At 43.1% G+C, this 12,084-nt stretch overlaps 1 protein-coding gene across 1 annotated transcript in view; it reads left to right on the forward strand.

Moving 5' to 3' along the window:
* The first annotated feature begins 285 nt into the window (after positions 1-285).
* caska (calcium/calmodulin-dependent serine protein kinase a) overlaps positions 286-12,084 on the forward strand; it is a 145,991-nt gene continuing 134,192 nt past the window's right edge. The window contains exon 1 of the mRNA XM_017309183.1: positions 286-1,109. Coding sequence (XP_017164672.1) covers positions 1,051-1,109 — 59 coding nt within the window. The 5' untranslated portion in view covers positions 286-1,050. The remainder of the gene's footprint in view (positions 1,110-12,084) is intronic.

The raw sequence follows: 12,084 nt of genomic DNA on the forward strand, positions 1-12,084 counted from the left end.
CTTTTTATAGCACACAGACCATATGAAGACGGTTCTTCTAAAGTGAGATAACTTCTTTMTTTCATAGATAACAGTTCCAGAGACTTGTAAGCGCACTGTCCCTAATGTTTCCGGCTGGGAATTCCACTTTATTCCCGTCCACTGATCAAGTCCAGAGAAACTGCGGTTTTAAAGCAACGTATATGGCGCCGCAGCTCCACCATGTTGGCTCAAATCCGTATAGGACTGAACCGAAAGCCCCGCGTATCTGGCACGCGCCAAGATGGAGGACGACGGAGCAGTTTCATAACTGCCGAGTAGGAGGAGCTTTGGTTTCTGGAAGCTCCGCGGAGCAGAGCGTCCGAGCAGCGCTCAGGCGACGCTGGGAGGACTGCGAGGTGAACCGACGGTCTGAGAAGTGCAGCTGGAGCAGCGAAGACGGGGTGTGACGCTGTAAAGAGGAGTTCACCCGGGCTGTGAGTCGCACGAACGGAGGAGTGGACTGTCCGTGTATCCCGGGAAGCTGTAACGCAAAGAGCCGTGGATGTGGGGACCAGCGTAGCCCACCTGGATCCGCGCTGTAACCCGACTCTGATGGACTGAGCGGCGCTGTCCGCCGGCTCCGCTCCCGCTTCTCATCCTCTCTGAGCTCCACATGCAGAGCCGAGGGAAAGTGTCAGGGAGCGGACACAGCAGCAGGAGAAGAAGAGTTTCTCATGTTTGACAGCTTTGCTTTCTGAGACACCGGGAGGCTCAACTAAAGGCGGGGCGGAACAGGGGGTGGGGGGGCTCCCAGACTGGACTGCTGAGCTCTCCTCGTCCCGACACCCCAATTGCACCACAGCTTTATTTTGGGGGGTGCAGGGGGTCGACGACGGAGGCAACAACTGGGAACAAGAAAGCTATTTTGTAACTCTTCCCAGGCAGCCGGTGTGTTGTCGTTTGTTATTGTGAAGCGGTCAGCCGCCCCTGGCCTCCGGTGTCCACATCCAGGAGCATTACCAGTTTGGGGGGGACGTCTGTATTTCGTGGAGGTGTGGGTGATAATTCATCCCCGGCCGGGCTCGGACTATGGCGGACGACGACATTCTGTTTGAAGATGTGTACGAGCTCTGCGAGGTCATCGGAAAGTAAGTGCCGCTGCTGCTCTCTCTTGCTCTGTGTGGCCGCTTCTTCTAACGCAGGTCACCCGGGCTTTCTAATCAACTCCTCCTGAGGACCTGTCACGCGCGCTCGCGCACGCGCAGCTCCAAAACGCACGCGGGAAGAGCTCGGCGTCAGTTCTGGAGCTGGTGGTGCTGTTGTGGTTTCGTTCGCCTTAAATATTTCGGCTACAAGCAGTCATTTTCCCAAAAGCACCTTGAATTTAAGTAGTGTTATTTTGTGACGGTAGAAAAACGGAGCAGGATTTCGTTCTGAGTTTATAGTTGCGTGTTGCAGCCGCCCTAACATACATTAACCGGCCGTAAAATGTGTGCGCTTTGACCCAGTGACAGTTGGCAGGTTGATGAAGAGATTAAAGGGGCATGGCACAAAGAGCGTCATGAGTCATGCACACTGCACATCTGGTCTTCCTTAGTGACTGGAAGTCTGATCCAGGCTACTTGCAGGAATGGTGACTGCAGAGAGGGAGACATGACAGTAGAGTCTGGGAGTGATGCAACTTTAACCATGCTGTTGTTGTAATCTTGTAAGAGACAAGCTTGCCACATTGTTAATATTCAAATAATTAAAATTCCGCTGTAACAGATGTGTAAAGAACCCCAAAACCTCAGATTTTTATGGCAGTAGTGTAAGTTGATATCATAAATGATAATCATGTTCTACAAACTCACCAGTGGCCTTGGTTAGACTTTACAGGGGCAGTAGCCCAGAGCCCCAAGTTTTGGGGGTGGCCCAAAGACTTTTTCTTTCTTTTTTTTTTTTAATGAACGTGTGTTTTTGCAAACATTGTACTTTGTATAAAAGTCCTAGGTGCAAATTRGGTGAGTTGTATTACCTCATGCAGCCTAATTTATTTAAATGAAAATACTTGTTTATTTATTTTCAAATACTTTTTTAAATATTTGAAAATTATGAATTTATAGTAGATTTTTTGTGGGAACAACATGGAATTATTGACATTTCCTACACCTGCTGCTATGTGGGACTACCTGTYAATGTACTGTAATTTGCATTAGTAAACACACTTTTCCTTAGTRGATAGAGCACCAAAACTGGCGCCAGGCTAAGGGGCCACATCCTTGTAAATCCTGCTGTGCCAGTGGCTCAAATGTTTGAACACCTGCTGTCAATTTTGTCTTATGACCTCTTCAGTTTTTTTTTTCTGGCACGTTGTCTGTTGAATGGGTTTYGTGTTGCTTTTTCCATGTGTTTATGATCGTTATCACGACTCSTCAAGACTCAGTGATGACTCRTTTGAAGTTTACAGGCAAAGTTTGTAAACTGTTTATTTGATATCTGGTTTCATAATGTCATRCATGATAACAAGGTCTTTTGAAGATAAATGGGCCCACAGCATCACAGATTCCCTGCCATGCTCATCAAGGTGCCATGAAGTGCGGTTCTGCATTTTCTTTCCTTGGTTGAAGTCAAACCCACCTGGGGCATCTGAATTACTTTTTTGTTTATTTATCTTTTCAAATGCAAGGTTCATTTGCTAATTAAGAAATAGTCATTTTAATGCTCCAYGAGTGCACCTCAGTAGTCACTTATTAGCCCAGTGGATCAGAAATTAGGTCATGCCATCAGCTTCATGTGTTTCTAGAATCCAGTACGATTTTTCGACATGTGAAGGTTGCAGTAATTGTGACAACTCTGATTTTGGAGAATGAATTTTTAACATGGGATGTTCTCCCTCCACTGTGTGAACGTGCTTTGGTTGAAGCTTGAGTCTTTTAGGCTGCATCCACACTAGCCCTCTTTAGTTCGCTTTAGCCAAACTCTAGTTTGTTTGCCAAGAAACTCTAATTTGTTTTAAGGAGGTGTGAATGAACAGTCGAACTGTAGGCCACAGTTTAATTGAAATAAACTCCGRTGCGGTTCGAATCCATATGTGAATACAAACGGACAAGAGAACGCTCCAAAAGCTGGAAGTGGAMTAAGAGCAGGGTATTATGGGGGTAAATACAACCAAAACACACATGGTGCAGCGCCAACACAGGYGAGGAGGGGAACAGGTTTTCCAAAGGGTTTACGACGTTTGGCACGGTGCTGTGTGAAAGCCGACCCCCCCAGCTCAAAATGTAATAAATGTTGCAATTTTGGTCCCCAAATCCAACCGAGTCCACCAGACTGTCAGCCGAGAAAACACCCTCAGTGTGAGGTTTTTCTGCTGCAACAACAGATTTTTAAATAATTTTTTTCATATTTTCCAGTGTTGCCAGTAAACATGTCAAGAATGTTTGCTTCGTTCAGCTGCTGTATTTGCCGTCTCTACTTTACTACTAAATAGAGGTGGAAGTCTGTTCCAGGCAAAGCTGTTTCTMTCTTTTGGAGTCGTTCGAATCGCTGGGCTTGAACCAAGCTCCTCATTGGCTGAGCAGGCAGYTGAACACCTGATTCAGGAGGAGCTTGGCTCAGGCGCCACCATGTGAGTCAGACCATGCGGGCCGACTGGTTGCGGGACCGCTCCGTGGTGTCGCAGGGATGGTTGACTGTTTAACGGGGGCGACGAGGCCTGGAAGTCACGGAACGTGTTTAGGCAAGCCCGACTGTGCTCTTTTCTTCTCCACAGTCACAAGCAATCTGTTTCTCTCTCACTCAAAATGCTCGCAAGTGTGGGCCCGAAGAGTGAGGCTGCTCTTCCTGCTCTCTGTCCTCATGCATGAAATAAAAGCATATTCCTCAACAAGCAAAAAAACACAACATCCTCAACCTRGATGTCGACGAACGCTCCAAATTCAAGTGCCTTGATTCAGCTCAGTCTGGCGGCCCCTGATTTGTGGTTTCTGGTTGGATTTGACAGCTTGTCTGAGATTTGCGGGGTTCTGAGGATGAGAGGCACCTTTCATTGTCCCAGCTTCCCTGATCCAGAAACAGACCAGACCGCAGTCAGGAAAGGCTTCACTTTAAAAGTTGTTTGTCTTTCGGCRTGTGCGATCTGCAAGGTTTAGACCTGTGTGGTGTGGCGTATGAGCTGCTAAATATAGGTTTTCCTGAATGGTGCTCGGAAAGCGGCTCCCTGATTTCCCAGTAGGTTGTGGGAGCTGGATTTGTAGTGTCTTGAAGGAGTATTGATCTTTTACCACTTCTTTTTCATCTTCCAGTCAAGAACCTCCATGTTTTTTCTTGGGATTTCACATGGTAGACCAACACAAAACAGGGCATAGTTGTGAAGTTGCAGAAATAGGGCACATGCTATTCCTTTTTTTACTCTAAGATATAAARATCTGAAAAATATGACACACTTCTATGGAAGTAAATATGTGCCATCAGAATTTGAATAAAAAATGCATCTGAAACTTGAATGTTGTATATTTGTGCTTACTTTTTCAATTTAAAAAAAAATTCAGTGTCATTATTTATACATGTTTGCAATTTTTGTTAAAAAAATTCACATTCCTATTTCAAAGTGGTGAAATTTTCAATATATATATTTTTCAGTGTTAAAAAATTCAGCATATAAAAAAATTCAACTTTTTAAAATTCAAATACAATATTTTCAGTGTCCTAAAAATTCAACTTGCTCAAATTCACTGTCTCAAATTCAGCGTCTAAAAATTCRCTGTACAAAAATGGCGAGGTTACTTCAGGTCACAGACATTAGCAATCGTTGTCAGATTTCAACACCCAGTCAAGCAAAAACACGATTCTTGTACTTACCATCCATAGTCTTTTTTTTTAAAAAGCTGAATCTAAACACACTGAATTCTGCAGCACATCTACATATTAAGATTGCCAAAGTCAATCTAGCATAACAGATCTACTTTTTTTAATTAAAACTTTTTCCTGGCCTGTGAAATGTGAAACCATTGGACCTTGTTATCCAGCTGTCCTAGTGATGATAATTAATAGCAAAACACTGTGTCCCCTTTTCCTTTATATGTCATATATTTAAGATTTTATGTTGACAACTTGACCACTAAAACCAATGGTAATCATTGTGTGTGAGTGTTTTTTTTTCCCTCCAACAGAGAGCTGGAGAGCAGGATCCTGCATGTGTGACATGCCCATAAATGAAAGGGAGAGATATTTCATTAAAGGTAAACATTTGGAATCATCTTGTTTCTTTACCAGATTACTGGAAAGACTGAGTTTGACCGTGTGCAAAGTTCGCATAATGAACATTGAACCTTTGGAAACAATGCAAATACGCTGAGCCCAGGTACTGCATACCRAACGGTACAGAGCTCTGTGTGAAGTGTTGTGGTCAGAAGTTTGTGGCTGTGATTTATGTTGAAATGCGCTTGGACAGCAATGTTGATATTTCACTTCAACTAGTCCACTTTCACTAATCCGGTCTTTGRTGAATACAGAAGACGGGGTGAGAAACGATGTATTTTTTTTTTTCAGTTCTTCACTAAATTACTACGAAGACCGTCAAATGGTCAAAGACTTTTGGAAAATGCAACGTTGAGGTCCACAAAGGAGGCTGTCAGCAGGAGCGTGTTGCGTTCTCTTCATGACACTTTGTTAAAACAAAACCGAGGATGGAGGGAGTAACTCCATCTAAGCGTGGATTAATATTTAAAATTTAAAATGGTCACTCTACCTTACAAAGCAGACTGGAGCAGATCACGAGGATCCTTTGCACACTAACAGCAGAAATCATTTTCACTAATTGTCTTGACTCAAGAGTCGATTTTGACCCCTAAAATCAGAATCAAATCGTGAGAAAAACATTTGCGTCTTTTTCCTGGTGGAGAACTGGCTCTACCTTCCTTATCACCTAAAGTCCAAATAAAATGACACTGTGGTTACATAACACAGCAAAATATTTCACAGGGACAGATACTCCTGTGAGGCTCTGTACTTAGAAGCTGGAAGCGCATCCTTGGTCTGTCCTGGTGGTTTTGTTTTGCAGCTCCTCTCCTCTCCCTCTCCAGCCTGTCACTCCAGCGCGGTTTGTGTCCCAAAAACAAGAAGGACTCGGCGAGGGTGGGAGGGGAGTAAATGAAGAGGTTAGGAGCACAAAGACAGGACTGCGTGGAGTAAATGTGGGAGGAGGGGAAAAGAGAGAGCGGCTGCGCTGGAGATGGGATGAGTGAGTGAGCAGCAGAGGTCGGGGGTACAGTGGAAGGAAGCAGTCCATTAGTTTGACTCACACATCAAGAGACACTGTGTGCCTTCAGGCCATTCACTTTTCTAGTTCATCCTCAGAAAAGAGTGATGCATTGGTGTGTGGTTGGGTGTGTGTGTGTGTACTTGTTTAGCTATCCTATTTAGGACCATTTCTACCATAGTTCTTAACCTTATAACTGATGGGCCTTATGGGGACCAAAGTGGGGTCCTAACACATTAGGACAGGGGTGGGCAATCCTGGTCCTCGAGGGCCGGTGTCCTTCATCTCTTAGACGTCTCCCAGGTCCAACACACTTGAATCCAACAGCTGAATCACCTCCTCAGTGCAGTCAGGTTCTCCAGAGTCCTGCTAACGACCTCATTGTTTGACTCAGGTGTGTTGAAGTTGAGACACATCTAAAAGTTGCAGGAGTCTGGCCCTCCAGGCCTGGAGTTGCCCACGCCTGCCTTAGACGGTGTGAGTTAAGATTCGGCTAAAGTTCGGAACAGACGGTAACGGTCTGTCCCCAGCCCTAGGAAAAATGTTTGGGTTAGGCATCAGTGGAGTTACTGAACTCAATGGAAGTCCATGCAAAGTCCTAATATAGATGGAAATGCACATATGTGTGTTAGAGGTTTCCCCCAGAAAACTTGCTGAGCTAGGCGAGTCATCCATCGGCCTATCTTGTTTTTGAGTTAAAAAATGTTTGAAGTTGACAGGAAATGTGAAGTTATCACCAGGTAATTATGTGTTTTTGGAAGGCATTATTGGCAACACTTAAACCCCAATTATTAAGTCTTAAAAAAGACAAACATGACAAAAAAACAATTAAAATAAATAGAATGTTTCTTGCACTTCAGTTGTTTCATCCTAATTAAGATGTCCAAAATCTTTTCTCCATGACTCGTCACTTTACTCTGAAGTTTTTAGCGTGTAGGTAAAGACGGGCAGTGGTTTCGGAGTTCTGGTGAATAAAAAGATGACACCTGACCTCAGCCTCTTTATGTGTTCACATACTGATCATACTATGTTCCCATTGTGCTTCCAACTGTTTCACCAAAGACTCTTTAGCTCGTCTTTCTTATTACTGTTAGCTTAGTGAAGCACTAAGCAGGCGTCACTTGCTTAGTGACCAGCAAGTGAAGCCTGGTGACTGGGTCGGCCTTCATGTGGCAATATGTTATTACTTTTTAATGAAGGCGGCGAGGAGAGTTCAAACTTCCCAGCTGAACATTTCAGCATTTCTATTTAAACCTCTGGATGCCACATATCACCATGGCTACTCCACGGTAAATAAGAGAAATGAACCTCCATTTGCATTCCTCATGGCCTCCGAGGACACTCTGGGGTGCAGTAGGAAGGCTTAATGTCAGTATAACTCTCAGACCAAGGAGGCTATGTTAAGTGTGTGTGTGTGTGTGTGTAGCACGTGTCACTTCTTAATTCTGTTTGGTCCACCGTGTCCCTTTCCCTGAGGTGACGGAGTAAAGCCTGAGAACCGGCCCCTGTCTTAGGGTGTGTTCACCTAATGGCCCAGCTGGCCATTTCAAATCCCCAGCCTTTTTTTGTTGCTGCCTTTTCCACCTCTAACCAGTGTGCTGTGCATATTTAGGCTGGTTTAGACCGAGCGTATTTGCCGGCCAGGCATTTCCACATGTTCCTAATTAAACGTGTGAAACACTGACCTAGATGTGTGGAAGCAGCTCCTCTACTGAAGCCAAGGCCCTCTCAGAGCGGGCCCCGGGGCTCTGTGGTAGCGGTGGCTGGCTTCTCTCACTGATGCTCGGCATTGTTAGCCTCATTGTGTCTAAATTAGAATCTGACAGAGGACGGACTCTGGTGACATCGGCTCCATTGACCAGATTGGGGGCTGCTGGGCCAGTAGTTGTTAGGGATTGGTTTTGGTCGCAGCTTTTCATTATCAATGTTTTGTTTTGTTTGCTTTTGTTTAAATTGTGATCATTTGATGTTTGCTAATCCCATGACACGCAGGTGTTTAGACATAAAATCTGACTGTGAGGTGTAACTGGTGTTATCAAGTAGCCTGGCCATCGCCTTCATGCGTAATTCAGCTCAGATTTTAATCTCGTTTCAGTGCCAGGTCTGGACTTTCTCCCACTGATTTTCTACCAATCAACGAACAGAAGGAGAAGTTGTGAACGATGACGTCAATTGTCTGCGTTGTTTTAGAATTGTAGTCTAGCCAGCTAGCTAGTTTTAGCGATGGCAGCAGATGAAGTGAACAAAGCCTTTCCGTCCATGTTGGCCATGCTTCCAGATATTTAATTGACTTCAACAGTTGAGTGGTTCGGCTCAGCACTTCTCTCTCGGCATTGCAGGATGGTTGTTAGTGCAGGCAGTTTCCGGTAAGCTTCATACAYGTTACATACGCCACGGCTAAACCTTAGCGATTGGGTAAAAGTTTCATTTTCCAGTAAGTTTTTCAATAGCTGAGAGTCCAGACCCTCTGGATGAAGCGAAATGTGGAATAAGGTGCTGGTTTTTACCAGGCTAGTTCTGAAGAAGCCTACTTAATAATCCATACTTAATAATCCATGAACTGTCCTCTGGGCTTTTTGTTTGGTGAGTTTTTTAAGAGCAGTATTTGTGTGTTGTAGGCTTTTGACTGTGGTCATGGGCTACCAGTCGTACAGTCTGTTGTTAAAAAAAAGACATGGATAGATTTTAAAAATACTTTTGTCGTTACTGCTGTAAATACCAAAAGATATAAAAAGACTGTATTATATTGGTGTCCTGAAGAAGCCTATTGCAAATGGGAATRTTTTTCAAGAAYRTTATTTGTGTTTGTGGTGCTGTGACTGCTGTACCATGCAGCCATAGCCATATAGTTACCTAAAAAATAAGTCTTTTTTTACTGTTATCACAAAATATCACAATAAAATTCCAAGTTCATGTTGCTACAGAAAAGTCATTTTTAGGAATGGACAGAGATTAAAACTTTGACCAATATCTATAGCCAATATTAATACTGCTACTATAGTGATAGCTATACCAAAATTTTCATTCAATTTCTTAAATTTGATTACTCAATTAATCGTCAGAATAATTGATAGAGTACTTGATTACTAAAATAATCCTTTACAACGGCCCTAGTTTGGAAACATAACAACCTCCCAAAATGATGCACAGCAGTTAATCTGTACCACTTTGCATTTGGCTCCTTTTTTTGCCCTTTTCTTGTGCTAAACCTTGTAAATCTTTCTTAATTGACTGCAGTTTTTTTAAACAACATCCAAATAGCAATTAGCATATTTTCCCCCCAATTTGTCACCACTGTGACTGAATTGGGGCTGCGGTCCGCGGGGAATAACATACATGTCTCCGTCTCTGGGGGCCTTGCCAGCTCTGTGTGTGTGCGTGTGCGCGCGTGTGTGTGTGTGTGTAAGCGGCACACGTTATACAATCTCAGGCTCTCCGTGGGGGGGCTTACAGGAGAATCTGCTGAGAGGCTGCTTTCCGCACGCACAATTACACAGAGATGATGTAACGGAGAGATCTTACTCCGAACCACTGAAATATTCATCCCTCCTCATCATGTTGGGGGAAAACTCCCCCCAGCAGGCCCCAGCGTCTCCGCAGGGTGCCTGCCAGCGCTCCGAAGATAAAGCTCCATCCAGTGTTTGTCGGGACCTCTGCAACAATAACACCTTGTCATGTTCATTGTAAGAAAAATGTTGCACTTGGCGTAATGTGATTATCGCGTCTATTTACAGTAACAAGTCAACCATGGATTTTCTCCGTTGTTAGAAGTAAATGTTTTTGGAAAATGACATTCTCCCTTGAATCCATTGAGTGCTGTTTGACTCTTGTGCGGCATAAACAGCTGGCATCCAACAACCAATTCTCAAGTCTTTTCTTCCTCTTTGTAGCATAGTGGGAATTAGGGTGCAACAATATTGATTTCGCATATCGGTCCGATATCATTCAGAAAATGAGTGTCTGATTATATCGGCCTGCATCTAAAATTTCTGAGATAAGCATGACAGTTGAAGCAATGGATGACAAACGTCTTCAGTCTCGGCTAGACAGTTTTGTTTACAGAGACTTCATAATTGATTTTTGTTGTTTCAGTTGATTTGTTCATTTATTTTCGATAATTAAAATGTCTCCCAGTTCAGGTGTTAAATGTCCATTAAAATTTAAAGTGCATTGATCTTTGAGAATGTGTTCTTTCGTGAGTATACCATTAGATAACTTGAAAAAGAAYGGTAATATCCTTTATCTCAATAACTTCTTGAACTGTTGGACCGTTGAAAATTGTAGGTCCGCRCGAAACTTTGTGAATGTTGAGTGAAATTGCATTAATAGTTGTGATCGCATCCGCAACATCACAACCTCCGGTTTTGTTTTTGTTTGTTTTTTGTTTTTTTTAAAGTGATATGAAAGTCAAACTTTTACAAAAACAAGAGATTACCAGCTAWTTTTTGTGAAGACAGCTGTCTAGACCTGTCTAGATAGCTAGAGCATCTTGCCCTGCTCCAGCTATCAGCTTGGTTTGCTGTTGGCAGCTGAATTTGYTTGAATAAGTTCMTCTGTCTAGTTTGTCCTGAGAACTTGTACTCCTGCAGGATGCTGGGTGTTTCAGCAGAGCAGTCAGTGTTTTCAGCTGYCAAGCCATCCCTGTCCTTTTCATTCTGGCGTTGGGCAAGTTGTAAGTGAATATTTCCTGAAGTACATAAAGCATTCTTAATGAGGTCGTCGCTGCTTGCTGTGTTCAGTTGGCTTAATCAGGGCAAAGCTTGTTGCCAAAAACACAAACTAGAAAGACCCTTTTCAGCTTTATTTTGGCTGTAAAACCCACCGGATCGGGCAAACCGAGGGACCGAACAGACGCAGTCCGGCATGTTTACTAGGAGATATTTACCTTGAAGATGTGGGACGGCTCTCTATGTGAACGTTTGCTGTAGGCCTGGCAGCTGACTCGCCACCCTTCATTTGTTGTGTGTGTTTTTCCCATGCAGGGATTAGGCTGCGGTTTGAGCCAAATTTAAAYGGAGCATTTTTTTTTTYATCCACTTGTCRAACGTTTGTTTACATTTTCCCTTGATTTCGTAATTAACATCCTCAGCTAACTCATATACATACCATCTGCGCTCGTAGTCACTCTGAAAATGAAATAAAAAAGTCTTGAACGGCTGGCTGCCTCCTGCTTGTGTAGTTTTCTAAAATCAGGATTTGTTTTCTTTTATTACACATGGAGTAAACCCAGGCTGCTGCTGCTGCTGCGTTATTTTTATCATTAAAGAAAATAAAAGTTCAGACAGACATTGTTAATAATGGAAGAATATGAGCTGATGTAAACACAGTGGGGAAGTCCTTTCACACATTGTTCAGTAATATTTAYAAATTGTCACTTTAATGCAACTAACTTAATCAAAGCAGAAACAATCATTTTCTTGGTATCTTCTGATGTTGAGCTAGCAGCTAGCTTGACGTAAGCTTAAAGCAGAGCTCTTCTGGCATTGTTTTAACGAATGTTTCCAGCTTTTTTTGTAACTTGTAAGTTAAGACATTCTGGCAACCAACTGAAAGTATATTRTGCCTAAATGAGACTTTGAGACATTCTGTGTAATTCCATATTGGTATCAGTGTATTATAAGCCTGGCGGGCCTCCAGGCTTTACTTGTGCCCCCACCAGGCTAAGCATTATTTATTTACGTCTTTTTAAAATATTTGCATTTTTTAAAGACTTAATAGTTAGTGTTCAGGTATGAATCTTCCAGTCTTTCAATAACACAGAATTATCAAGTGATATTTTCAAATTTCCTGTCAACTTTAAACATTTTKTAACTCAAAAACACGATGAATTGCTGGATGAATGACTGCCCTAGCACCCAACCACCAGGCTCAGCGAGTTTTCT

Source organism: Poecilia reticulata, linkage group LG2 (assembly GCF_000633615.1).
Source record: "Poecilia reticulata strain Guanapo linkage group LG2, Guppy_female_1.0+MT, whole genome shotgun sequence".
Lineage (NCBI taxonomy): Eukaryota > Metazoa > Chordata > Actinopteri > Cyprinodontiformes > Poeciliidae > Poecilia > Poecilia reticulata.